Below are 27,793 nucleotides of genomic sequence, written 5' to 3' on the forward strand. Positions count from 1 at the left end.
AAGTAGTGATATGTTCCAATTTGTTTACAGCTTTATCAACATAATCTAGACCAGGGGTGTCAAACTTGTGGTGTCACATTGTTGTCCCTTCGTTAAACTAGGGATGGCCAGCATGTGATGCATCCGACCTGTGGGCCACGAGTTTGACACTCCTGATCTAGACCAACTGCAAATTTTGTAGTTTAATTGTACCTAGGCATAGATAGCACTGCAAAAAATTGTCTAGGTAAAAGTAGAACCCAAGGTCTCAGGCTAGACTTGATTGTCAAACCTACTCAAGCTCCAAATGTGGAAGAAGGCAATGGCAAATTCTGGAAGAATGAAGCACATTGTTCTAGAACCAGTTCTGTCAGAGTTTAAACCAGATTTTGGTCCTGCAACTATCTTGGTTGTTCTGCTCGACGATCTTTGCTGACATTGAAAAATTGGTTTTCAAGTCATCTCAGGTATAGTAAACTAGTTCTTAGATAAACTTTGAGATAAGCTACGGTTCTCAAAATCTTGTACAATTAATCATACTTACCAACAAAGAACCTGACAGTTTTCTTTCAGCTCTCAATCAAATAAATTATATATGGAAAACACTGACATAGCTTTCAAAATATGGCACTGTTAGAAAAATATGTCAAAAATAACATTATTTACCTTAAATAGTCTTCTAACAACACCATCAAGAACATCCCATTTGGTTTTTCCACTGACTCCTATGCAGCCAATTAGGAATAAGCGAGGCCTAGAATCCTAAATAAAATTTAAATGTGTTAAAAGAAAGGTGTTCAACGCTTAGCACCACTCAGTCGCCCCAATTCCACCTCGATAAAAGGGATTACAGGGTTGTAAAAAGGAATGAAAAGAAAGGTATTCAAATAAATAATTCAATACTTCACAATATTTTACTAAGATCCAGCAGCATTGCTCCACAGTCTTTAATCAAATCTTACTCCAAAATATACTGTTAAGGATGTAAGACCTTTATATCAGACACTAATTGTAATGGAGAACAGTATTTTTATTGGCAAATAATATTGCACAATTTCTTGTATAATTTTACATATCTTTGGATCTCTCTTGTTCAATGGCTTACAAGATACTGTCCAAGCATCCTTCTCTAAATTCTTTATTTCTATTTTATATCTATTCTCTAGATATTCTTTATATCTAAACCCAAGAAACTGGTATACATCAAAATTAACATTTTATTAAGACTGAAACATCAGGCTAGAATAAAATAATTCGTTTTCTTAGATTGAAATCACATCCAAAATAATTAATTTCGCCTAAAACAAGTTCTACTGACAGAAAAGTCCCTTTACCCTTTGCTCTACATCTGATGTAGTGTTGAATCACTCCCTCCCCCCAAATTCTTTAAATTACTTTAAAACTAGAAAAGCGAAAAGCCAGAGGACGTTTTTCAGTACATACAAGACAGAGCTTGAAAATCTTTCCCCTCAAAGCTAGATTTGCTTGGTTCAATTTCCCTATTTGTTTATTCTAAATTCCTAAAGCACTAGAAGGTCTGGACTTCACAACAGCTACCACAACCATGGCTTCTGGCTGACCAGTGGTTCCCAAACTTTTTCGGTCCACTGCCCCCTTGGTGCTACAAACTCATCCTCGGTGCCCCCCACCCAGGGGTGGGATTCAAATTTCTGTGGGTGTGGTTTGCTGGTCACATGACTGGGTGGGCGTGGCTTGCTGGTCGTGTGACTGGGTGGGCGTGGCCAGGTGACTGGCAAACCAAATACAAGTGGTCCTCACTTAATGATCGGTTGTTTAGCAAGTGTTCTAATTTATGACTGGCCTCCCCAGAGTTACTTGACCAGTTTTTGGAGTTTTGGGAGCTTTAGATCAAGGGTCTAAATCCCACCCCTGCCTGTGTGTGTGAGAGAGAGGGAGAGAGAGAGAGGTTGGATCAGATCTCTCTCTCTCTCTCTCCCACCAACGCCAGAAAGCCACCATCAGTCAAAATTCATATTAGTGGTCTCAGATTTAAAATTATGAGTTTTGTGGTCCCTGAGGTCCAAAAGTTTGGCGACCCCTGATCCAAAGGGATGAGCTTGAGAGAGGGAAAGAAAAGAAAGAGAGAAAGAGAGGAAGAAAATAAAGAGAAAAGGGAAAGAAAGAAAAAGGGACAAAGAAAGAGGGTGGTGGTGGAAGGAAGGGACAGAAAGAAAAAGAAATAAATGAGGGAGGGAGGGGAAAGATAATGAGATATCTATTCTAGTCCAATCGCCTGCTCCAGCAGGGTTAGAAGGGAGTGTGTGTGTGTGTGTTCTCCTTGTAATTTACCAATACATTTTGGTTTTGCCTTCTTCAGAATTGGCACTGTAATACATTGGGGAAAAGTAATTTTTAGGGTGGAGATCTGGTCCAATGGATCCTGTTTAAAGCTCAACAAAATGTGAGAGCTTCCTGATAGTTTTGACCATGTTTCGTCCACAAAACCTTTAATAGAAGTCAAAGATGTTTCAATCTGCAGGCAAAGATGTTTCAATGTAGAAAAGGGCCTCAGTCTAAACTAGGCCTCATTCAATTTGATGCATCAGGTCTCTCTCTCTCTCTCTCTCTCTCCCTCCCTCCCTCCCTCCCTCCCTCGCAGACTGGCTTTGCTCTACTTTCCCAATGTGCCTGCGGGGCCTGCGCTTCGAACATGGATGGATGGATAGAAAGAGAGAGACAGACAGACAGACAGACAGACAGGCAGGCAGGCAGGTAGGTAGGCAGGAAGGCAGGCAGGCAAACAGACAGACCTTTTGGATGGATGGATGGATGGATGGACATGGATGGATGGATGGATGGATGGACGGACAGACAGACAGACAGAATGCAACAGCATTTGCAGCACTTTGGGAAAGCGGTGGCAGAGGCTTTTCCCAATGTGCTTCACCGCATTGAGCACTGGTTCTGGAGCATTCTACAGTCAATGGGTGAACCTGCAGGGCCGGCGCCTTGGGAGACTAAGAGGTGGCAGAGGACCCTTCGGTGCATTGACGCTGCTGCGGTGGCACATAACTCCGCCCGCCCATTGACTGGAGCGCCGGCTCCAAGCGTGCTACAGTCAATGAGTGAACCTGCAGGGCCGGTGCCTCGAACGCCCCCTGCCGCCTCTTAGCGCCCCTCTGCCGGCCCCCTTGGGGAGACTAAGAGGCAGCAGGGCGGAGCATCGAACGCAGCCGTGGCAGCACGTAACATGTCACCGCTTCCGCATTGGAGGCGCCGGCTCTGGAGCAGTGCTACAGTCAATGAGTGAACCTGCAGGGCTGGCACCTCAAACGCCGCCCTGCTGCCTCTTAGCGCCCTCCTGCCAGCCCCCTTGCCTCTTAGCACCCCCCTAAGGCATCCCACCGCCCCCCAGGGGGCAGTACCACCCACTTTGGGAACCACTGGTCTAGACTAGTAGTCTAAGCAGAATCGTACATCAGGAGCAGCAATGAAATAAGGAATAAGGGAAAAAACATATGCTAGGGAAATCCAGGTTAGAACTTGTCTTTTCAGCATTGAAGCACCTCTGGAATTACTATATGACCTTTCCTTGCCCAGCTTTTGAAAACTAAGCTTATTGTCAGGGCTCCGACAATCCAACCCCCATTCAAACCATAAGTCTCTAGCCACATCTCTCAGAGTTTTAAAAAATCATTTACTAGGAGTGAACATGCCGGCGTTACCTGGGTGCAGCCGACTCTGAAACACATCATTCATCTCACCCTTGACCCTGGTCTTCCCCCACCCCCTGGATGTATATTCTCCAATGGGACACATCCATTGCCAAGAGTCATCAATCATGCTCTCCAGTAATAATCTTGTGTGCCAGAAGCTTCGGCAGCCTAGCAATTATCTATGAAAATATTTAATTTACTTACTTCCCCCACTCCCTTTCTGCTGACAACTCCAAAAGACCAGAGAAATATTTTTGAGTTAACCATAAGAGTCAGTATTCTCGATTTCAGTTTATGGAGATCACGTAGCATGAAAAAGGTGACAGCGCACTCAAGAGGTACTTGAAGAACGTGCTGACATATTCCCTGTTTAATACTCCTCTCTAGTTTTATTTTGAGCAAGATGGTAAATCTTGTTCAAAGGCAAAATAGATTTTCAAGACCCATTTCAATCTGGTGTCATATCTAGTCCTTGTTGATTTGGGGCCCCTTGGATGAAAAACAGTATAAAAACAGAAAACAGTAACCTCATGTAGATCCTTGACTTACGACTACAATGGGGCCCAAAAGTGAGATGGTGGTTAAGTGAGTTTTGTCCCATGTTATGACCTCTCTTGCCGCAATTGTTAAATGAATCACTGCAGTTGTTAAGTTAATAACTGCAGTTGTTAAATGAATCTGGCTTCCTCATTGACTTGGCTTATCAGAAGGTCACAAAAGGGGATCACGTAACTCTGGGACACTGCAACTGTCATAAATACGAGTCAGTGTTTGACTTTTGATCACCTGACCATGAGGATGCTGCAATGGTCGTAAGTGTGAAAAACGGTTATAAGTTACTCTTTTCAGTGCCACTGTAACTTTGAATGGTCTCCAAATGTACTGTTAGTCCTAAAAAATAGTCCTAAAACAAGGACTATCTGTATTTCTTAACAACATGCTTAGTCATATTATCATGGCCAAAAATATTTTGACTCACTTCTTTCCATTTCTCTTCCTCCTGAAAGCTGACAACTATTTTAACATGCCTGCCACCTTCTTTCCGAGAAGAACCATCGCTGGGGTCATCCAGCAGCATATCTGTTGGTGGGGAAACACAGATTTTATCTTCAAATATTGGAAGTTATTTTTGGTTTGGTTTTTGAGATTCTGACAAGCATCTTATTCTAGTTATGACTGCTACTATGTGGGCTAGAAACATGTTTATAAAAGGAAGCTGAGGTTCACATACTGTTTAAAACAGGGCTGTCAAACTCGCGGTCCGTGGGCCGTATGCATGACACACACGCCTGGTTTAGTGAAGGGGAAAAAAGTCATGATACGTCACGTGACACAGCTATGATGATGCAAGTTTGACACCCCTGGTTTAAAAAAACAGCTTTTGTATTTTCAAAATTATGAAGCACAGTTTGAACAAATGAAAATCCCCTAGCAACTGGGAATAGTTATGTAAGAAACAAAGATCACATAAATATTAACACAAAGTTTTCTTTTTTAAAAAAAATTCTCCTAAATGTTTGCAATCAGATCATTGAATATGATTTATTTTACCTAAGGTCATAATTAGAATGTCATGTTTATATTATACTTCAGCTTATAGAAGAACTATCTCGGTTATAAGAGAAAGATTTACTATCCTCATTCTTCCATTTTAACATCTTGGCTATTAATTGAATTCACAGCTATAGAAGTTCCTATATACTCACCAAGACTAGCTGACTCTGTGAGGTTCAGACTGTGCTGTGACAGACCCATGGACTGTCTTGGAGATGATGAAATGAAAACTTGAGATTGGGCCCGGCTACAGGTGCCTTGATTTTCAGATTTCAATCGGTCATTTTCAGCTTTCAATTTCTCAATCTCACTCTGGATTAAAAAAAAAAAATCAGTGAGGGGGGTAGAAACACAAATACATTTTGTTATATCTGAATGTGATCAATATATCATGGAATCATAGAAATGTAAACTATAAGGTTTGGAAGGATCCATAGAGATCAGGATGTCTAAACTAGGAAGTACAAACCTTATGTTCCAGCGTAGTCTCTAAAGATAGCCAGCCAGCATTTGTATAAACATATATGCCAGTTACTACCTCCATCTTAAGTGGAGATAGACACAATTACATATATATACCTACACAATATGTAGATTCTAGCTGAGATCCTGCTTCTTTCTTTTGTACTTTCTTTATTGACCATGTTCCAATGAACTTTTTATTTCTCATCAAAAGATCTTGTCATTGCTAGATATAGACCAAGACTTCGTATGGAGTCAAAATATATACACACTCTCCAAAGTTTAAAGAAAAAAACAATTTCAGCTTTTCTTTCCTTGGCTGACCTGTGTGTTTTTGACAATCCTGCAACAAAAGTGTACCTTTCTAGTTAAATTGTACACCTGATATGCAGGTGGTTAAAGCTAGTGGTGTTTGTCAGAAGCAAGCCTGAATAGAATTTATTGACAACACTGAAATTACAGTTTCTCCCAGAATATTATTTTTTTGCATTTTTTTCTATAAAATTTAAATAAATCCAGAAGCATAGTATCTAAAAGAAAGATACAATCTTATAAAGGGAAAATTGCTCATAAAAGATGAAATGTTATTGAAATTATCATGGGTGTGGCTTGACTCTATATAGGGCGCACAAAGTATTAATATCATTTTCCATTTTTCTCCACTTAATTATACTTATGCCTATTTTGGATACAAATTTAATTGCAAATTATACAAAATAAAAACAATAAAGATAACAAGGTAAACTTATGAAACAAAAATTCAAGAAACAAAAGAACGTATAAGAATGCAAAACCAGATAAAGGAGGTAGAGTACTATGAATCTGCCCCACAGTGTCTTCAGTCCTCACACATTCAGTTGTGAAAACATAAGTACAACTTTTTTGTCTAATTCACAGCCCTGCCTTATCAGGTTCCCAAAACAGCTGCACAAGCAAACAAGCAAATCTGACCGCAGCTTTCCTCTTCAGACCTTCAAGTGAAACATGTGGGAGTTGGGAAGAGAAAAGATAACCTTCATGCATAGTCCATCTTCTATCTACCTCCAATCTTTTTTATGTTTAAGTAAACATCTGCAGAGTGCTAGAGAAACACACAGATGTAGGAAATGTGTTTTCTCAGAGTACAATTTTATCAAAGCTCTGAAGAGTCGCAGCTGCAAAGAACCAAGCAAACGCTGTTGTTTCTTATGAACTTCTGGATGACAATTCATGGCAACTGTAGTTTAAGGCCCTTGTGTTGGCATTTGGTACATTCCAAACTTCCTGGTTTCAACCCAATTGAATTTTTGCTTTATCTACACTTTGCTTTATCTTTGTTTTGCTTTATCTACACTTTGCTTTATCTTTGTTTTGCTTTATCTACACTTTGGAAAATGTAAAGGCTTCCTGGGTGGACTATACATTTCCTACCTGCATCCTGTTCATAGCTTCCCGGAGCTGATCCAGTTGATGAGCAGAGCTGAGAGCCTCTAAACGGATATCAGTCAACTTCATCTCTTTGTCTCTCAGCTCATTTCGCAGTTGCATAACTGTTTCAGCTTCACTGTCAATGCATTCTGAAATTCTGGGAGTTTATTAAAAAAAAAATATAAAGCTAAGATTAGATTAGATTAGATTAGAATTCAATTTTTTATTGGCCAAGTACGATTGGACACACAAGGAATTTGTGTCTGGTGCATAAACTCTCAGTGTCTATACAAGTAACAAGTGATAAATCATAACTATAATCATAAAATGCATTCATCATAAATCATAAGATACAACATTCAGTGATAGTCAAAGGATACTAAATAAGTGATCAACATAATTCATACTAGGATGCTAAATAAAAATTAATATAAATCATAAGATACAAGCAACAAAATTATAGTCATAAGAAGATAAGGAATAGGTAATAGAAAGTTGAGAAGGTTAACGTAATACAGCCCTACTAGATAGCTTTACAGTGTTGTGGGAACTAGTTGTTCCACAGAGTGATAGCATTGGGGGATGAGGGAAAACTGGTCCTTGTGTCTAGTTGTTTTGGCATTCAATGCCCTATAGTGTCATCTTGAGGGAAGCAGTTGAAACAGTTCATGTCCAGGATGTGAGGAGTTCTATTGGGAGGTATGGACACAATTTTAGTAAAATTAAAATTTGGTTCCCTAGGTTTCAACAAAGATTTTTTTTTACTTTATGCTAATGTTAAGATTCACTGGACATAATTATTTGAAACTGATCTCAGAGCAAGACATAAATTTATACTTATGACCTTCTTTGCTTTGGAGGCAACTGGAAGAAATGTTTTAGTATATGTTGTGAAGCACAGCCCACATACAACACATTTCCAAGACTGCACAGCCATATGGAATCTTTCCTTCAGCAGCCATACAATGTGGAGAAAAGCTGTGACTATTTCAATGAGTTTCAAACAGGGGCTGCATTTGCACTACTTGTTCTGATCCACTGCAGCTGTTTAGCTTCTGCAGGTAACTTGCGGTTGGATGTAGTGATTCTGTGGAAAATCCATTTAACTTGGAAATCCCAAGTACCTTACAAAGATGGAGAAGCAGCAGCAGTCACTTGGAGATTGATGGCCTTAAAGAAAGATTTAGACTCAGCAGGTGTAGTGCACAGCTGGGCCTCCCTGTATGATTCTAGAGGGCTTTGGAAACATATATATTTTCAGACATAAAACATTCTTTTGTACTCTATACAGCCCAGGTTGAAAAAGAAAAGAAAAGGCGCCCTTTGTTTTCCTCATGCCAGCAGCTTTCTCTCTCCCTGTTTCCTTCCTTTGCCTTACAAAACTAAATTGAATTACTTCTCAATACACAAAGGACCAGGAGTATCGTTTGTTAGCAGTTTTTCACATACACATTTTATAAATACCTCCTGTTCGCTTTTTTAAAAAAATAAATGTACAGCTGGCAAGAAACAACAAAGCACAGCAAGAATTCTGAAGGAATTCTAGTGCATTTCTAAGAATTCAGACTTGGAATGCAACCTTGAGAATGCATTAAAATTGGCCATCAAAGGAGATGTGAATTTTCAAGGAACCCAAATTCTCCTACTGGGAGAATCTGAGCTTCAGTAGAATTTGCAGCTTTCCTTTGAACATTTCTACCAGCCCTCCTCCTTTACTGATAGTGCTGCCTTTGGCCTCACCTTCCAGATACCTGCATTTAAACTCTGACAAAATTAGTAGTAGTGGCAACAAAAAAGTGGGTGAAAAAGCTCCTTTCCTCTTATTTTGATGCATGGAAATTCAGCTGTAGATTTCTATAGATAAAATACATTGCACCTAAAGTCCCATTTCACTGTTATTTAGCACACTGCAAAGGTAGGAAGCTGGGGAAAAAACACTGTGACAGTCGTAAGTTCAAGGACTATTCTCAAGTTACTTTTTTCAATGCCACTGTAACTTTGTCGTTAAGTCAAAAACTATCTGCATGGAATCTTTACAACAGAATTCTTTTGTTTTCTGATAACAGAATCCAGAAAGCAACTAAATCAGTTTAGAAGCTGCAAGACACTGTAGCACTGTGCCTTTTCCTTCCTTCCTTCTCTACTAGCTGTTGATTCTTCAGATACTGTATTTGTATCTGTACTGTATTTGTATCAAAACTTGTTGTCTCCCATCACAGTTTGATTGATGACAGAAACCGTCATGGCTTTAAGCCAGGGGTCCCCAAACTTGGCAAATTTAAGACTTGTGGACTTCAACAACCAGAATTCTGGGACTTGAAGTCCACAAGTCTTAAAGTTGTCATATTTGGAGACCTCTGCTTTAAGCATTACCTAACATTCAGAACTTTGTGGACAGGGCAGTTTCAAAGTGATGAACATGAGTTTAAGCGAATAAAGATCATTGTGCATCTTAAGGAAAGTTGATTGAAATTATAATACCCTAATTTATGAATGCTATAAATCTGTCTGCTGATACTTTGGTTTTCCATTCCCTATTTTTGTTGCATTTTATCATCTGTAATATCCAATGATACAGAACCTTAATTAAATAATAAATGCTAAATATAAGGACAGTGCTAATCTTTTGGAAAATGTCACATTCAATCACCTTTCTTGATTCCCCTCAAATACTTTTAATAGCTCATCTGTAATCTAAATCAGGGGTTCCCAATCCCTGGGCTAGGGCCCAGTGCCAGGCTGCAGCCCATTGGGAACCAGGTACCTAAGTAGCGGGCAACATGTGTGTGAAGCTGCATTTGCGCAAATGGTGTGCATCTGAAATTCTTCCCCCTTGCTGCCACTGGTCCACAGAGCCGGAAAGCATGGAGACCGCTGATCTAAACAATAAACTATAAAGTAGCTGTTGGAAAAAAATTCTCATTGCCTCAGTCAATTTCAACTACTGATCTGGTAATTGAAATTATTTTCTGAGAGAAAAAACTTCACTCTATAATTACTACTCAGGCCAAATTAGGAAACAGTCAACTATATTTCCACTTTAGAGTTACATTCATTTTCAAATATCTCACAGGTCTATTATTGAAATATTTCAATAATAGACCTGTGAGATATTTGAAAATGAATGTATCTATAAAGTGGAAACATAAAGGTGTCATTTCTAAAGTTTTTTTTTTTTAAAAAAATGCATTCTTAATTTTAAAAGAAATTCATGTTTTGTGCTTCAAATGCCTGGAGTGAAAATTGCCTATTATCAAATATCAAATATATCAGCAGCTTTTCGTTCAACTGTTGTTTGCAACTACAGCACAAAAAGTGAATTAAGAGATTTTATCAGTTGGGAAGATGTTAAAAAAAATGATTGAATTCACTTTAGCCTTGCAGTAGTTTAAATGAGAGGAATGAAGCAAAGAGAAAAATACATGCACATATTCCTCCCTGAAGTAAAAAGGAGAAATTCTTATTAAAATATTGCTGTCTTAAATGCAGCAATTTCTTCATAAATTGAATGAATTTAAGGCAAATGGTGAAAAAAGAATGAGGAAGCAAATACCGCAAGAGATATGAGGTCTGCAGATAAACTAATGTGAAAAAGCAAAGAATTTATGATGAAGAAAATCCACCTGAACCTTATGGAAGAATCTCCAGAATGAGACTTAAATTTGGTATAATGTAATATTACAATATTAAAATGAAATGTATGGGTTTTTTTTGCTGGCAGATTCAACTTACAGGGAATTGGAATGTGAAGTTCTGAGTAATGGTGTAGATACCACTGTACCATTGTGTGGCAATTTTGGTGAAGAAGGCAATGAGCAATCTGTCATCTCCTCAATGTCGGAGTGAGAAGACGCCGATTTGGGGGACTTCTTTTTTCCAAAAGCTTGCTTGAAAGAACTGCGTAACTGAAAAGAGAAGAGCAAAGTAAACACATAATGGATTTGGGGGAAAATGCTTTATGATAATAAAGAACAAAAGAGACAAGAGCTAACATGCGACACTTAAAATAAAAGGTTACCAAGTCATTCCATTTGGTAGCAGTGCAAACTTAACGACAGAAGTAATTCCTTCCTAATGACTTTATACCTTGTTAAGGAAGAGCAGGATCTGAGTTGCTTTGCTAATGAGTGCTGGTAATAACAAGTGCTGCTTGGAAGCATTCTCCCACCTCCCTGCATTTTTTTTTTTTTTGTAAACAAGACCTACTCCAACCTCTTTTCATCCCAAGGACTGTTTTATTAAGATGTTACGAGAGGCTGCAGTTATGAGGTGACACGGCTCAGACAGACACTGATGCAGATAGGGTTAATGGATGAGTTAGCTTATTTTAAGATATGTCTTCCTTACCTCATTGACCTGCCACAGGAAGTGCAAGCAAAAGGGAAGGGGAAGGAAAAAAAGACAAATTTTAACAGATAAAGCCAAAGACAGGGAAAGCACTGGATTGCTCAGACAAATATTGCCCCTCTGCTCCCCCAAAGCAGGCACACATAATTACACTACTGTTGTCAATTTTTTTTCTTTCCTTTTAATGTACGATCGGGATGTTTTGCACACCTAAATAGTTGACAAATGGGTTATTGTCTAAATGTATACAGTTACGTGAGCTTCACTAAATCTAGCACAGGATAATGCATACATTTTTTTTTAAACCTAAAAGCTCTCTTATTTCCCCCCAGAAGTGATTGACTATGGTCTTGGGAGGATTTATATAAATGATTGGAGATCCTGGTAAGGTTATCACATAATATGTTCAAAGTTGTAACCATGTTGTCTCCTTCACTCACCATTAGTTTAATACACTAATCTATAATATGTCTAGAAGAACAAACTTGAACTCCTTCCTATGCTGAAACTTGGCATGGTGCTGGAAAAATAGATCTTAATATTATGCTTAGCAAAATCAGGCCTACTTATGTATCCTTCCCATTTCTCCTCCTCAACCATTATGGAAGTTATTCTCCTCTTTCGATATACACATTTATTTGATGTCTTTAAATTTAAGGAAAAGAAATAATTCAAGACTTTTTGGTAAAAACAACTTCAGACAATCCTAAATCTCCAGATCAAGGGCCAAGGGAGATTACCACATGATCTGGTGGTAAATTGTCTTCAATGATCAAAAACAGACTTGTAGTATAGCTGTTTTAAAGGCCAAAACATATTGAAAAATTAGTGACCTAAATAGTTTCTACAGAACTAATGTTAGTTCTCAATTATTGTTTGGATTTTTAAGTTCATTTGGAACAGTATATGGTTTATTTGGACACAACTCAGAATCTGACCATTTAGACTGTAGGACGTAAGAGCTTTAGTTCAAACTACAACTACTTCTAGCACAAGGGACTTTGCATGAGAGAAATCATGACCAATGAAGAAACAGCATTTAAAAATATTATAAAGTATCTTAAAATTTCAGAAGATTCCAGTAATTTGGGGCAAGGTCATCAATGTTTCTCATGAGATTTTGCAATTGGAACAGATAAATTCTTGCAAGATTTAGCCATCTCTTCGTGTTGTTTTTTTCATAGATTATTATTAGTAACTTTGTGGGTGGCTGTCATTATACAAAATTGTATGATGGTGTTCATCACCTGAAAAGATAATTAGCTTTTGTCTCATTGTTAGACAATTGCTAGACGTTTATCTCCATCATTACAAATTACAATCTGTGTGCTAAACTGTACTAATTGATTTACATTTGAAGCAAAACTAGACAACCCATAACCCACTAGGTTATCCTCTCACATACTGTATGTTTTAAACACAGAATGCTAATCCATATCTGCTGCCATGCTTCCGTCAATCGTGGTCTTGTGATCCCCCTTGACTTTCTCCCTACAAGATTCCCAGACTTTCCTATTGACTTGTGGTAAGATGTCAGGAATGTTGTAAATTAGGATCAAAAGACCATGGTCGGGCTTAGGTAATAGTAGCGTGTCATTTCCATAGAAGTAACAGCAAGAACTTTCCAAAATACCAGTCTGATAAGAGTAACGAGCCCCAGCATTCTGTAGATTAGCCAATTTGAAGTATTTTTCTTTATTTGTACTCCATCATTAGTATTTTTACAAATAGTTCAAGGTGGAAAACATATCCAACACAACTTCCTCCTCCTGTTTCCCCCCACTAAAACAACCCTGTAAATTGGGCTGAGAGTGAATGGCCCAAGGTCACCTTGGGTCACCCAGCTGGTTTTCACACCTGAGGTAGGACTAGAATTTGCAATCTTCCAGTTTCTAGATTGGTGCCTTTACCAGATCGAACAGGCTCTGATGTATCTTGGTTGAAAGCGTTTTGCCCTATGATGCACCATTCCACCCAGTTAAAGGTTACAGATGTGAAACTTTTGTTGTATGTATATTTCTTTCTTCCATCTTCTGTAACAGAAATATCACTTTTTGGTCTCTGTGCCTGGTTAACTCTTCTAAAATATGTTACAGAAATCTAAATTTTCAATTTACTTTAGATTGCCTGTCCCTTTATCATCCTTCAAGGCACAATTTAACTGGATAAATATACAAGCATATGAAAGCCAGTTTTGTTTAGTGGTTAAGGCACCAAGCTAGAAAGCCAGATACTCTAAGCTCCTGTCTCAGCCATGAAAACCAGCTGGATGACTTTGGGTCAATCACTCTCTCTCAGCACAACCCAACTAATAGGGTTGTTGTTGTGAGGAAATTAGAAAGAGAAAGAAATGGTGGATATGTTCGCCACCTTGAGTTATTTATTTTATAAAAAAAGGTGGGATACAAGTAAGTAAATATATAAAGTGTGATTATGGGTTTAACTCTTCCCTCACATACTTTGACAATAAAATCGATTCTTTCCTGTAGGCCAGGGATCTTGAAACTTGACAGCTTTAAGACTTGTGGACTTCAATTCCCAGAATTCCTCCTCCAGTTATGTTAGCTCAGGAATTCTGGGAGTTGAAGTCCACAAGTCTTAAAGCTGTCAAGTTTGAAGACCCTTGCTGTAGGCTTTTGCCCATGGTATGTAAAATACATGATTACAAAAGCAACAACAACAACAACAACAACAACAAATGAATAAAAAAGGAAACCCTCTGATTAGAGATACAATCCTGCCCCCCTGCCCCAGTCCTCATAGATTTGTTCAGCTGACACAGTAAAAGTCAGCTGAAGAAATGTCTATTGAATGTCTCTAATACATCATCACAGCTCAGGATAATCTTTTACTATTTGACTTCTTCAAGGAAACATGCTTTATGCTTTATTCACTGGAAGAAATTATTTAAACGTACCCAGTTTTTTCTCTTCTTTTTCTTCGAGTCACACTCTATATTGCTTCCCACACTGGAATGACTAGTAGCGCTATTAATGCTGGAGACACTGTCTGAAGAGTGTTGTCTTCTGATCCGCAAGTCAGTAGTCTGGGCACTTCCACCACTTCCTAAATATTAATTTAAACATAGTTGTAGACATTTGGACATAATATGTGGGCTTTTTCCTCTGTATGTTTTCTGTTGCTGCGCCTTATTGCCTTGTGCAATCCTTAATTGTTTATACCATGTTTCTCCAACAATATGGAAGGCCCAGCATGTTTTATTGACATAAAATCAAATTAAGCCCCTCCCCCCAAATTTAGGCCTATTTTAAAACATGCAAAATAAGGGGGAAGGGTGGAGGGACTTGCCGTTAGGAGAGCCCAGCGGGCAGCAATTCCTCGCCACCAGCTGCTCCTAATGGGCGATCATGGCAGAGCACGGAGAGCTCCCTACTCCTGCCAAGCACGTTTGCTGCAGACCCAAGACTTTCAGTACTTGCAGCTGTTGGTTTCCCTTCTGCCCATACCACCGCCATGTTTGGAGCTGCCACTTCTACATTTGGAGCACGGCACCATTTGGAGCTGCCGCTTCCGCATTTGGAGCTGCCGCCACGTTTGGAGCTGCCACTTCTACATTTGGAGCACCGCCGCTGTTTGGAGCTGCCACTTCCGCATTTGGAGCTGCCGCCGCGTTTGGAGCTGCCGCTTCTGCATTTGGAGCTGCCGCTGCGTTTGGAGTTGCTGCTTCCGCGTTTGGAACCCCACCGCTGTTTGGAGCACTGCCACTGTTTGGAGTTGCCATGTCCGCATTTGGAGCTGCCACCGCGTTTGGAGCTGCTGCTTCCGCGTTTGGAGCACCACCGCCATTTGGAGTGCCACCGCCACTCCAAACACGGCGGCAGCTCCAAACGCGGAAGTGGCACTGCAAACGTGACGGCGGTGCTCCAAATGGCGGCGGCACTCCAAATGGCAGCGGCACTCCAAACACAGAAGCGGCAGCTCCAAATGTGGCGGCGGTGCTCCAAATGGCGGCGGCGCTCCAAATGGCAGCGGCACTCCAAACAGGGAAGCGGCAGCTCCAAACGTGGCGGTGGTGCTCCAAGTGGCAGCGGCACTCCAAACACGGAAGCGGCAGCTCCAAATGTGGCAGCAGAATGGGCAGAAGGGAAAGCAACAGCGGTGGGTGCCAAAGGTCTTGGGTCTGCAGCAAAGGTGTTTGGTGGGAATAGGGAGCTCTCTGTGCTTCACCATGATCACCCATTAGGAGTGGCTGGTGGTGAGGCTGCCCGTGGGGCGCTCTAGATGAGGATGCAAGGGGGGGAATTAAGTCACCCCCGAAAAAGACGGCCTAGCCGTTTTTTCGGGGCTCAAAAAAAAATAAGGCACGATGCTATACACGGTATATTTTGTTTTCATAAACAACCCAAACAGTTAGGACCTTTACACTGTATTTTTTCAACCTGCTTTTCTTTTATTATACCTAACTCAGTTTCTTATCCATAATTATTTATGACACAGTTGTTGTAGGGAGATAATGTCACTGGAAAAAGAAGTGGCCTCCAGAAGCATCTACAGCTAACCACAGTAAGTCCAAAATGATGAAATGTACTTTGTGACATCCCAACACAAGTCTTTTTTTCTTGGGTAATGCCATCACATGCAAGGGGTGGAATTTGTGTTGTGACACACTGTTTCTCACCTGCCTGCCATTCCACACCATGGAATCACAGAAGTTAGACTAGAAAAACAGCACTAATTAAGGAAAATGAAAAAACAGACCAATTCTGATTGCTGTGTAAGATTATCATAGTAAGGAAAGGCCAAAGGGCAATGACACGCCCATGACAGACTGCAGAATTATAGACAGGCAGATAGGTATGGCAAAGAGTGGCAAGACAATTTGTAATTATTGCTTCATTTTGTTTTTCTTTCTGCAGATATTAGTGCAGTTCATATATCTGAACACTGTTACTGTAAAACTATGTTTTTTTTTTAAAAAAAACCTACAACTATTTAAAATTATGGTAAACTAATACTAATAATAATGTCATATTCTTAACTTAAATAATTCTAATATTCTTTTTAGTGTTAAAATGATTAGGACCAAAAATTAAAGATAATTTAAACATACACTATAACTACACTTAACTTTTTATATCCCAATTTTGGTTTATTGATTTTGGTTAACCACCTTAAATGTTCAGGATATAAAATATATATACTGGTATATAAATGATAACAACTGATTATTGACTAATATAGGCTTACTATTTCATGAAAGACACTTTCAAGATTGATAATTATCTGTCTCTAGGAAAGAACTTTGCATCAGCTATTATCAGGAGGCTGAATGTCCTCAGAGTGCTACATTGTTATTGAAAGTAAAGATTGTATTTTGGATTTTTTACCTTTGCAGGTGAGCTCAGGTGTGTTAATTACTCCATTAATGGCAGCCTGGGCAGCAGCATTTTGTTTTTTCAGTAATTCAATTGTTTTCCTTAACTCATTCAATTCAGAATCCTGAAGCATGAAGAAATCAAGCAAACAAAAAAAAATCACATTGAAGGTTTCAATAAGTACAATCAATTAACTAGAAAAATGTTTTAACACTGGTAAATCTGTGGCTGGTCCCTGAGCAACAACTTCATGGAGCATGTCTCACTTCTTCAATCATAGGGTGTACAGTCACGCACAACACTTTTTAATCAATATTTTTTGCCATGTGCACAATCCATTGGATAAGATGCATCGATTTGTCATAGATATTTTGTTTCTCTCATTCACACTATGATGCCTTAAAATTCAATTGCCTTAGCACTTATATAGTAAACTACATAGATGAGAAGGCATTGGTGCTAAAGCATTACTCAAGTTTTAGGCACTTTAACCAAAACTAGAACTTCTAAATGTGTTGGGCAACAGTCACCTATTCACGAGCCTTTACTGAATTTTGTGGGACCTGACATCTCAGCTGACAAGTCTAGGACTGCACAATTAGAAGATTCTACTATCCCAAATTACATCAAAGGGAAAAATGTAACACCAAAATTGTCTAAGTAGACATATATTTTTCTTCTTTTATGATAGGTCTACTGTTCCACAGAAAATATTCTTGATTTATGTTTAAAATGTATTAGTAGATAGAAAATATGATAAATTTATTACTTATAGCTAGAATTGTTTCTATATTATATAGTTATAGGAAAACACAATGCAAGTGTAATACTGTCCAAGGGAATCATTTAGCGTTGTTGTATTTCAGAGATAAACATATCTCCCTTTATGTAAACTTTTAAAATAAGAAACCATCTGGCTATTCAACTATTTAGCTATAGTTGAATGGGATGCAACTGAAACTATCAAACAAAGGTATTTTTGCTTTATTATTCGCTCACTCATATTTCTGCTCACTCTCTAACATACGTAAGTCCTAAAATACTAATTTTCTAGAATTGGAGAGAGAATGTCAAGAAATTATGGATTCTAAAAACTCTGTGAATGGAAATTAGAAACCTAGGTTGACATTAATTGCTCAGGTAAATAGCCAACAATTTCTTCTTATATTCTTTCTTCCAGGAAAGTTTATACATTGATTACTGGCAAAAGAGCAAATCAGAATCCTGACATATGCTGAGTAAAGTTTAATTTGCTTGCTAGCTTGATCTCAAAATCATTACTTACGGTGAACTCAATTTCAAAAAGTTGATTTTGGAATCATTATTCATGGAAATAAACAAGGGAATGTCAAACTTGCCTTCTGTTCTGCAGTCATGGTAAGACTTTGCAATCTAATGGTCATGTTTCCTAGGCTCTGCTCAAATGCTGCCACGAGGTGAGCCTGTAAATTAAATGATATGATCCAGTTGATTGTGAGCTTATCCACATGAGAAAAAAAATGAAAAATACTGCACAGCATACATGATAATCCACAGATAGTTCCACTCTGCTGCAAATGTCATTTGCAAACCCAACATAGACACTTGAGATGTGGAAAGCAAAATCAAATAGCTCTATATACCAACTGGCAATACACTTCTTGAATGGATAACATTACCAAATCAAGGAACAAGTTTCCACAATTCCTTACTTAGAGCTGTGACACCTGTTCCAATTAATAAGAGCTTCACATTATACTGTTACATAGTTAGTGATCAGTGCAGAGTGCTGATAGTGGATCTGATACAAACATGCATCTCTGATACATAATCTAAAGCAGGGCTGTCAAACTCCTGGCCTGCGGACCGGATGCGTCATGCGCTGGCCATCCCCACGCCCATTTTAGTGAAGTGGGAAAAAGTCCTGATACATCATGTGACACCACCATGATGACACCCCTGGTCTAAAGCAATGTTTGTCAAATTTAGAAATTTTAAGGTGGTACCAATAGAACAGAAAACTAGGGACTCCACAAGAAACATGGACTTCAGCTGCTAGAATTCCCTAATCAGTATGGCTGGCTGGAGAATTCCTGAAATTGAAGTCTATACACATCTTAAAGTTCCTAACTTTGAGAAACCCTAGTCTAAAAGATGGCAGCTTTTTTCTCTAACCCAGTTCTTTTATTATGATTATGTGGTAAGGTAAGTTTTCTGCAGCCGCCCACCAGCATATCTGTCCTCACATTTACCGTGAAAACAACCATAAAGAAGATTGAAACATTGGGATTTGTGGCTTTAACTTCTCTCCGCTGCTGTAAAAACAAACCAGACTCAGACTGTGAGAAAAATGGCAGAAAACAAAACAAGCTTAGCCCAGAGTACATGTATTACACAGCTAAAATGTTTATTTAAAAATACTGGAGCAAATAATTCCTGTTTGGGAAAAAATGTGCTAACTATAATACTTGTAAAGGTTTTCATTTCAAATAAAAGAGAGAAGTGTGGGGAGGAAGCTTTTAAGATGAAATCAAATTTCTGACTTTCGTGATGTGAAGTGAAAAATGTGTTTAATATTGGACAATTATTCCCATCATTTTCTTTTTAAAAAGAAAAATGTTCGTTACATTTTGAATAGCAGCAACCTTATTAATATATTCCTGCACTGTGTAGGAATAAATGGCTAAGCCTTACAACTAAGTATTTCATAGTAAATGAAGCTTCAGCAGCTTCAGTTCTGGAAAGCAAGGCATCCCAGCGATTTTCGGGTATGTGGTGCTCATATCCCATAATTCTATGGCCAGCATGGCTATCAATGAGAATTCTGGGAGTTGACGTCCATACACCTGGGGATTGTTAAGGGAAACATTGGTTTAATGCACGAGAGGAATCTTTTAAATTCATGATCTATTCTATATTAATCAAAACAGCATTACTTGTAGTAATTTCCCTACATTTAGCCATTTAGCCACTTGAAAGGTAGGATATATATTTAGAAACCCATCATTCTGGATGAGTTGGTTTCATTTCCAAACTATTTTATAGACTATCACTTATGACTGACATAAATTGTGATAATTCAACAGCTGTGCCTGCTTGAACAAAAAACTAGCCACATATGGAATGTCAAACCCTTTTTGTGAAAGAAAAATCATGTGAGCAAGCTAATTTTACAGAAATTACAGTCTCACACTGAATGTTCCCTGGTCATTTAAGGAGAAGGAGCTAAATCATTCATTTAAAAACAGATTATCTTCTACCATTACAATGAAAGGAAGGAAAAAAAGAGAAAAGCTGATCCCTAAATTTTCATGTTTGCTTTGGGAACTACAGCAATTGCAATGCATGCAAACATTTAAGATTAATGTCAACACACAGAAAATGTATACTGAAAAATATAGGCTTCACACTCCCTAAATCTTTGGAGAAGCTGACATGTTACAGTACTAGCCTGATATTTGTTTCTTCAATAAAAAAAAATCTAAAGTGAACGTTTTTAGTCATTGAAGGAATGTTCTTTCTTTCTTTTAAAAATATAGCTATTCAGAGCCATAGAATAGTTCAGACCATTTTTTTACCATCAATTATCATTGTCTGTCTCTCTGAACTGTACTCACGTTGGCAGTCAATTGGGTTGTCAGAGCTGAAACTTTCTCTTGTGATGCATCCAACTCCCTCCTCAGCTTGCGAATCTAAACATTGTATTTCAAAACATGGTTTTGTTTAACAAGATCTTCAATACCCACACATATCCACCCACCCACACAAATACCCTATATAACTTCTGGAAGACACACTATTGGCACAGTTATAATGACTGACTCAACTACTTATAATGGCTCAACTACTGCAAATAATGCCTTTGGCATTATGGCATCGATTTTTCTGGAAATTCATTTTGATAGCAGTTCCAGATTTACATTCCTGATCCTCTGGCAAATCAGTTGCAATTCAATTGCTTCATATATGGCTGATAACCATTATTATTTATTCTATTGTTATTTGTTATTTTCCACTTACTTTACTGACTTAGCTCAGACACAATGATGGACTAAGATGTAGTTATTTATAAAGCCACTATTGTTTGTACAGTTGAATAAACTACGATGGTTTTAGCAGTTTTGTCCATTTACTAATTTGAAAACTTCTTTTTACTTTTATGGAGATTTTTTGTCTTTTTGTTAGCTGCTTTCAGAAATATTTGATCGGAGAAAGACATACATATGAAAACTCTACTTTTCTAAATGCTGGGTAAATATTATCTAAGTATTAACAAATTCCACTAGTAGATCTTCTTAAAGAGTTTACATAGGAGTGTAGCCAGCAGACAGATTAATCATTACGGTTCTAAGGTATTCAGGTAAAATTACATCATGTGCACTAGATTAGATTAAAAGTATTACCTCACTCTCAATTCAGTCAATATATTTAATACAAAATGCATTGTCTATCAGCAAGCAAATGTCCAGTTCTCCAAACTCATTCTTTATATAAAATGCAAAAATAAAATCAAAACAATATTTCCACCCAGTAATGTCTAAGCCCATATAGTTAGATCAGATGACAGAATACAGAACAAAATTTATTGAGCATTTGAATATGTGTGTGTGTTTGTGTGTGTGTGTGTGTGTGTGTGTGTGTGTGTATGTTTTGGATTTGATTCAGTCCATTTCTGTACCTGAAGCATTGGTACATGCAATAATTCAGTGTGTACAGCACCATACACATTGGAAGGTATTCCAATAAAGTTGGTGAAAGAGATTTATATTTATATAAATTTACATTGTTACAAATTTTAATTTTTACAATATTACATTTATATATTATTCCTCTTAATTTATATAGATTTATACTAAGAGGAATAATAAATAATTTAAGAGGCCGCTATATTCATATCACTGACTTTTTAAAAATGAAATATCATATGCAATTATCTAAATATTTAAAATGAGTACCAGTCACTGAGTTTAGTAATTTTAAGAAAAACAAAATCCTCCTTACCTCTGATTGACATTTTTCTTCAGGCTATGGGGGGGAAAAGAAGACTTTGTTTGTATTAAAACCAGTGGATTCATTTAATTGTTCAGCTTACCAATAACCTGTCACTCAAAACACTTAAGTCTTTTTAATCCAAAACAGCTTTTATTCAGCTATAAGTTGTCCAAGCCACAATTATTTTTATTAATTTACCATTTAATAATGTTCATGATGTGCAGTTTGTATAATATGAAAAGAGAAACATCAAAATATTACTGTAAATAAATAATAAATATTATTGCACTCTATTCCATAATGTCAGTAAATGCAGCAGGCACATTAAAAAAAAGATACACTATTATATTTTTTTCCTGATACAAAAAAATGGAGTTTCTTGTTCTTTGCCTTCTAGCTAAGTTGTTCTGTGATGAGCACGGATTTATAGGATTTAGGGATTCCCCAATCCCCGGGCCATGTGACATCGTGCATGTGCAGGATGAAGATGAAACCACGCCCTCAACCTCTCTCCATGGAACTGGTTAATGGTACCCAAAAGGGCCACTGACTAAGGGCAGAAAGAAATATTGATTTCACTGATTATTTTCTGCTCCAGTTCTGTAATTATAAATAGTTTTACTAATTAATTCAGGAACTTATCAAATGGGACATACTCTTCTTCATTAGTGGCAAATTATGTTATGTGCTGGCTAATTAGCAGTGTGTACTTCTCTTAAAAAGCACTTTTTGTAAGTAAAGACATCCACTTTTCACTAGATAATATTTCATTTGAAACTGCTGTATTACATAAAACAAACAGGAGAGCTTATGTAATTCCCTATTTCACTTCTGCTTTTACAGTTTTAAGTCCAAGAGGACTGGATTCAGCAGTTTGTCAGCCTGAGTTTCTCCATCCACTGATTTCATAGGATTTTCTGTCCATTTTATAGGAATCAAAGGATAAGAATACAACAAAGCACAGAAGTTCCTTGGGAGAATAATAATTCCATTCCTTCTTCTAGTTTGAGCTCTAAGGTCCATAGTCCTATTTAATGAATTAAATCTGTTACATTTTTTTGCTACATACTTCATACAGACTTATTGTGGTTATGACACTCACCGTTGAATAAATAGATGATGTGCTTGACACCAAAGATAGAGATGAACCATGCACTACAGGAAAGATAAATAAACAAATTAGCCATCAGATTTATGTTTTATATGATAAGTAACAACAGCAGATTATTACATAAGCCGTATACATATTACGGATGTTCGTAAGAGCTACACATTTCACCAGCAGCCTATTTTAAAATTGCATCACCAGTCATGAACATATTTACTGAACATAAATCTTTGCAGACGTATCAGAAGGTAAGCTGAAATAAATGGAAGCATTATACAGACCATAGCCCAAAATGATCTCAAATCAAGCTTTTAAAAAATCATTATTTGGATGTAAATATTTGCCTGCCTGCTGTGTTTCAAACATTGCAAGGTTATGATAGTGCATGGAAAATGGAACAGAAGATGATGAGAAGCAGACAAAGTAAAGGTTCAACTGACCAGTCCAGTTTCACCATATTGTTGGCCTGAAGCATAAACAGTAAAAGGGAGTTAAAAGATTTCGTAAATAAAGAAGACTGAATATTTTGGTGTGACTAAGATTAGGTAAAAAGAGTCATTTAATTGTAAGTCAGCAATGTAAGGGAAAGTACACTGGAATATACACTGCTCAAAAAAATAAAGGGAACACAAAAATAAGACATCCTAGATCTGAATAAATGAAATATTCTTATTAAACACTTTGTTCATTACATAGTTGAATGTGCTGACAACAAAATCACACAAAAATTATCAATGGAAATCAAATTTAGCAACCCATGGAGGTCTGGATTTGGAGTTACACTCAAAATTAAAGTGGAAAAAAACACTACAGGCTGATCCAACTTTGATGTAATGTCCTTAAAACAAGTCAAAATGAGGCTCAGTAGTGTGTGTGGCCTCCATGTGCCTGTACGATCTCCCTACAACGCCTGGGCATGGTCCTGATGAGGTGGTGGATGGTCTCCTGAGGGATCTCCTCCCACACCTGGACTAAAGCATCCCCCAACTCCTGGACAGTCTGTGGTACAATGTGGCATTGGTGAATGGAGCGAGACATGATGTCCCAGATGTGCTCAATTGGATTCAGGTCTGGGGAACGGGCGGGCCAGTCCATAGCATCAATGCCTTCGTCTTGCAGGAACTGCTGACACACTCCAGCCACATGAGGTCTAGCATTGTCTTGCATTAGGAGGAACCCAGGGCCAACCGCACCAGCATATGGTCTCACAAGGGGTCTGAGGCTCTCATCTCGGTACCTAATGGCAGTCAGGCTACCTCTGGCGAGCACATGGAGGGCTGTGCGGCCCCCTAAAGAAATGCCACCCCACACCATTACTGACCCACTGCCAAACCGGTCATGCTGGAGGATGTTTCAGGCAGCAGAACGTTCTCCACAGTGTTTCCAGACCCTGTCACATCTGTCACATGTGCTCAGTGTGAACCTGCTTGGTGAAGAGCACAGGGCGCCAGTGGCGAATTTGCCATTCTTGGTGTTTTCTGGCAAATGCCAAATGTCCTGCACGGTGTTGGGCTGTAAGCACAACCCCCACCTGTGGACGTTGGGCCCTCATACCACCCTCATGGAGTCTGTTTCTGACTGTTTGAGCAGCCACATGCACATTTGTGGCCCACTGGAGGTCATTTTGCAGGGCTCTGGCAGTGCTCCTCCTGTCCCTCCTTGCACAAAGGAGGAGGTAGCGGTCCTGATGCTGGGTTGTTGCCCTCCTATGGCCTCCTCCACGTCTCCTGGTGTACTGGCCTGTCTCCTGGTAGCACCTCCATGCTCTAGACAATGCTCCATGCTCTGGACGCTGACAGACACAGCAAATCTTCTTGCCACAGCTCGCATTGATGTGCCATCCTGGATGAGCTGCACTACCTGAGCCACTTGTGTGGGTTGTAGACTCCATCTCATGCTACCACTAGAGTAAAAGCACCGCCAGCATTCAAAAGTGACCAAACCATCATCCAGAAAGCATAGGAACTGAGAAGTGGTCTGTGGTCACCACCTGCAGAACCACTCCTTTATTGGGGATGTCTTGCTAATTGCCTATGCTTTCCACCTCTTGTCTATTCCATTTGCACAACAGCATGTGAAATTGATTGTCAATCAGTGTTGCTACCTAAGTGGACAGTTTGATTTCACAGAATTGTGATTGACTTGGAGTTACATTGTGTTGTTTAAGTGTTCCCTTTATTTTTTTGAGCAGTGTATTTTGATATTTCCTAAGGGAAAAAAACCTAGGAAAAAATACATTTTTGTCAAACATATTTACAAAGTGATTTACAAAATAATTTTAAAATATTAACATATAAATGTATGTATTTACACTTAAAAAACAAACATAATTATTTAAAATAAATTTATCCGGCTTTGGTATCAAAAGCGATTCAAAGCTAAATGGTGCTCAAAATAGGTGCATCTACAGTTGAAAACACTTCCTATATTATTTCTTTTAAAATGGCTAATCCCCCAGTCTTTGAAAAATAAGGCTAGCTGTTGAACAGGCAAGATGATATTTTCTTTCTATATTAGTCCTCAAAAAACTTCATATTGCCAAGAAGCAGAGTGCAATGGACTCATAAATCTGACTCAATGCAGAATGGCACACCATTATGTAGAATAATTATTGCAAATCAAGCATGTTGCTTTCTGATTGCCTTCCTTCCAACAACACACCTGGGTAGATACTCAATAAAGTATTAAAATAATAGTAAAATGGCAATATATTTATTGAAGTAGGATCTCTAGATTCCTCACATCAATTGTACACTTTTTGGTCTGTTTTAAGGGCATATTCAATACTTTTTATTGAAACTGAACAAATGTCAACATTTGTAAAACAATTGGATTGTTAAGCATTATGTGAAACATGATTCTTGCATGCCTACATTGCTATGGAACTTTTATTGTACAGTATCAGTAATTTTTTTATTGTACAGTATCAGTAATTTTAAAAATAAATAGCACTTTGAGCAAATATGTAAATCCGACTATTATATTTTACAAACCCAGTTACTGTATATAATTAATCAAGTTTGCAGTAGTGATTTTATTCTGGTATGTGAGTTTTTGAAATGTGGTTTTATGACATTTGAATCCTGCTTCTATTAGACATTCCTAAATCATTATAAGGGGAACTTGTATGAAAATAAATCACCTGCTATTGTTACAAATTCCAAAAAAGCACAGTGATTTCTTCTATTAAGGAGTTTACTTTTACATTCATCAAATACCAAGAATATTTTACAACCTCTTAGTTCACCAAAGTGCTTATGTGTCTGAAAATCTGAATACCAAGTATGATGTTTCTGTATTTCAAACTTGCATATTGAATTATTCTGCTTTGAGTCCAAAATTATTCTTGGCAAAGAAAATATTATACATATTTTCATTTGTTATACTTTTCATTTTTTTTCTTTTATTAAATTTACTGTTCTTACAAAATGCAAATTGCCCAAGAAATTCACATATTTCCATCTAAAACCAGTGGTGGGATTCAAATTATTTTACTACCGGTTCTGTGGGCATGGCTTGGTGGGCGTGGCACGGGAAGAATACTGTAAAATCTTCAGTCAGAGGTGGTATTTGCTGGTTCTCCCAACTAATCAAGATTTCCACTACTGATTCTCCAGTACTGGTCAGAACCTACTGAATACCACCTCTGTCTAAACCATATATTTATGGTTCCTGAAATTGTGTAAAATGGTAAAAAAAGAATTGTTCTGACCCATAAAAATCACAATTAAACATAAAATTTAATAACTATACTAAGAAAAGTCTGGTCTTAAATTAGGCAATTAAAAACTCAATTTATTTTTGAACTTCCACAATATTTTTTTTAATCTCTGACAAAAACCAGATCTGGTTAGTCCACCAACTGGTCACCCAAGTGCTGAACTCAGTGAACAAGAGATCAAGAGTCAGCAAAAAAAAATGTCTTTTGTTCCACAGCTAGTTTTTAGGTAGTATAGCTGTTTCAGATGTTTGTTTGTTTTTTGAAAATCTACTATTTTTCCCCAAGTTAAATCATTACCCTAATACTAGGCACAACCAATTCATATTCAACTGATAGTAGAAAAAAGAAGACTGGGAAGAGAAAGATCACTAGCCTAGGAAATTATGGGAGGTCTGAAGAAGAGGTCTTGTGCATTCAAAGGTAGCATTAAGGCTTTGTGGACTATTTCACAGATCTTTTCACATCTAAAAATTATAAGCTTGTACAGTGGCATCTGATTTCAACCCTATTTTCTGACATCAGCATTCATTGAATCCAAAGCCTACTGTGTTAAACAAAGTTTTGAATATGTTTTTCCCTTTCTCCATAAATATAAGGGAAATAGACATCAATCAAAAATTAATAAACAATTTTTGTCAAATTCCTTCCCATATGCATACACGATTCAACTTTTTGGGGAAAAAATGAACTGGATCACTTACCCTCTTCAAATCCATCCCGGAATGACCCAGAACGGCTCATTGTCCTGCTCTTTTCATCCAGTGACATTGAGCTGTTCCGGAACCGGGAGTCATTGTAAGGATCATAAGGGCCATCTGCGTTAGAAAGACTGTGTGTCCGGAGCATGGTTGGGTTGGATAAGCTCATTTGGGCTGCTGTGGTGGGGCTCGCTAGAAAGCAAACCAGAGATAGGAAATTCACAGATCTATACCCATGCTATGCTACTTTCACAAATGAACAAATCTAACTGTTACTATAAGCATAATAGTAGTAGTCTCTAACTAAATCTTTCTGAAAATTTATCCTGCATTAATCAGGTAGAAAATGAAGTCTTGGAAGAAACTTCTACAATCATGCTTACTCCAACCATCTTACTATATTGATTCTGAATAGTAACCAAGTTACAGTACTAACTGAAATTCTGGTAGTCAGGCACAAAGTCAGACATTATTAGAATATCAAGTCAATCAGAGTCATTGGAGATGATACTCTTAAAGCTAAAACTTCTTGG

The 27,793-nt window shown here is 38.0% G+C and overlaps 1 protein-coding gene across 9 annotated transcripts in view; it reads right to left on the bottom strand.

Annotated features, from left to right (window-relative positions):
* NAV2 (neuron navigator 2) overlaps positions 1 to 27,793 on the bottom strand; it is a 599,301-nt gene that overhangs the window by 17,311 nt on the left and 554,197 nt on the right. For all 9 annotated transcript variants that reach the window (XM_087951112.1, XM_087951110.1, XM_087951111.1 and 6 more), the window contains 12 exons: positions 27,264 to 27,452; positions 22,836 to 22,888; positions 21,743 to 21,766; positions 20,359 to 20,433; positions 18,121 to 18,204; positions 16,775 to 16,886; positions 14,344 to 14,492; positions 10,812 to 10,984; positions 7,083 to 7,236; positions 5,363 to 5,522; positions 4,636 to 4,736; positions 646 to 741 (listed from right to left, as the gene is read on the bottom strand). In XM_087951112.1, the coding sequence (XP_087807238.1) occupies positions 646 to 741; positions 4,636 to 4,736; positions 5,363 to 5,522; positions 7,083 to 7,236; positions 10,812 to 10,984; positions 14,344 to 14,492; positions 16,775 to 16,886; positions 18,121 to 18,204; positions 20,359 to 20,433; positions 21,743 to 21,766; positions 22,836 to 22,888; positions 27,264 to 27,452 (1,370 nt within the window). The remainder of the gene's footprint in view (positions 1 to 645; positions 742 to 4,635; positions 4,737 to 5,362; positions 5,523 to 7,082; positions 7,237 to 10,811; positions 10,985 to 14,343; positions 14,493 to 16,774; positions 16,887 to 18,120; positions 18,205 to 20,358; positions 20,434 to 21,742; positions 21,767 to 22,835; positions 22,889 to 27,263; positions 27,453 to 27,793) is intronic.

The sequence above is a fragment of the Notechis scutatus genome, chromosome 1, assembly GCF_049901735.1.
Source record: "Notechis scutatus isolate UNSWTSFEM ecotype Mainland chromosome 1, rNotScu1.2, whole genome shotgun sequence".
NCBI lineage: Eukaryota > Metazoa > Chordata > Lepidosauria > Squamata > Elapidae > Notechis > Notechis scutatus.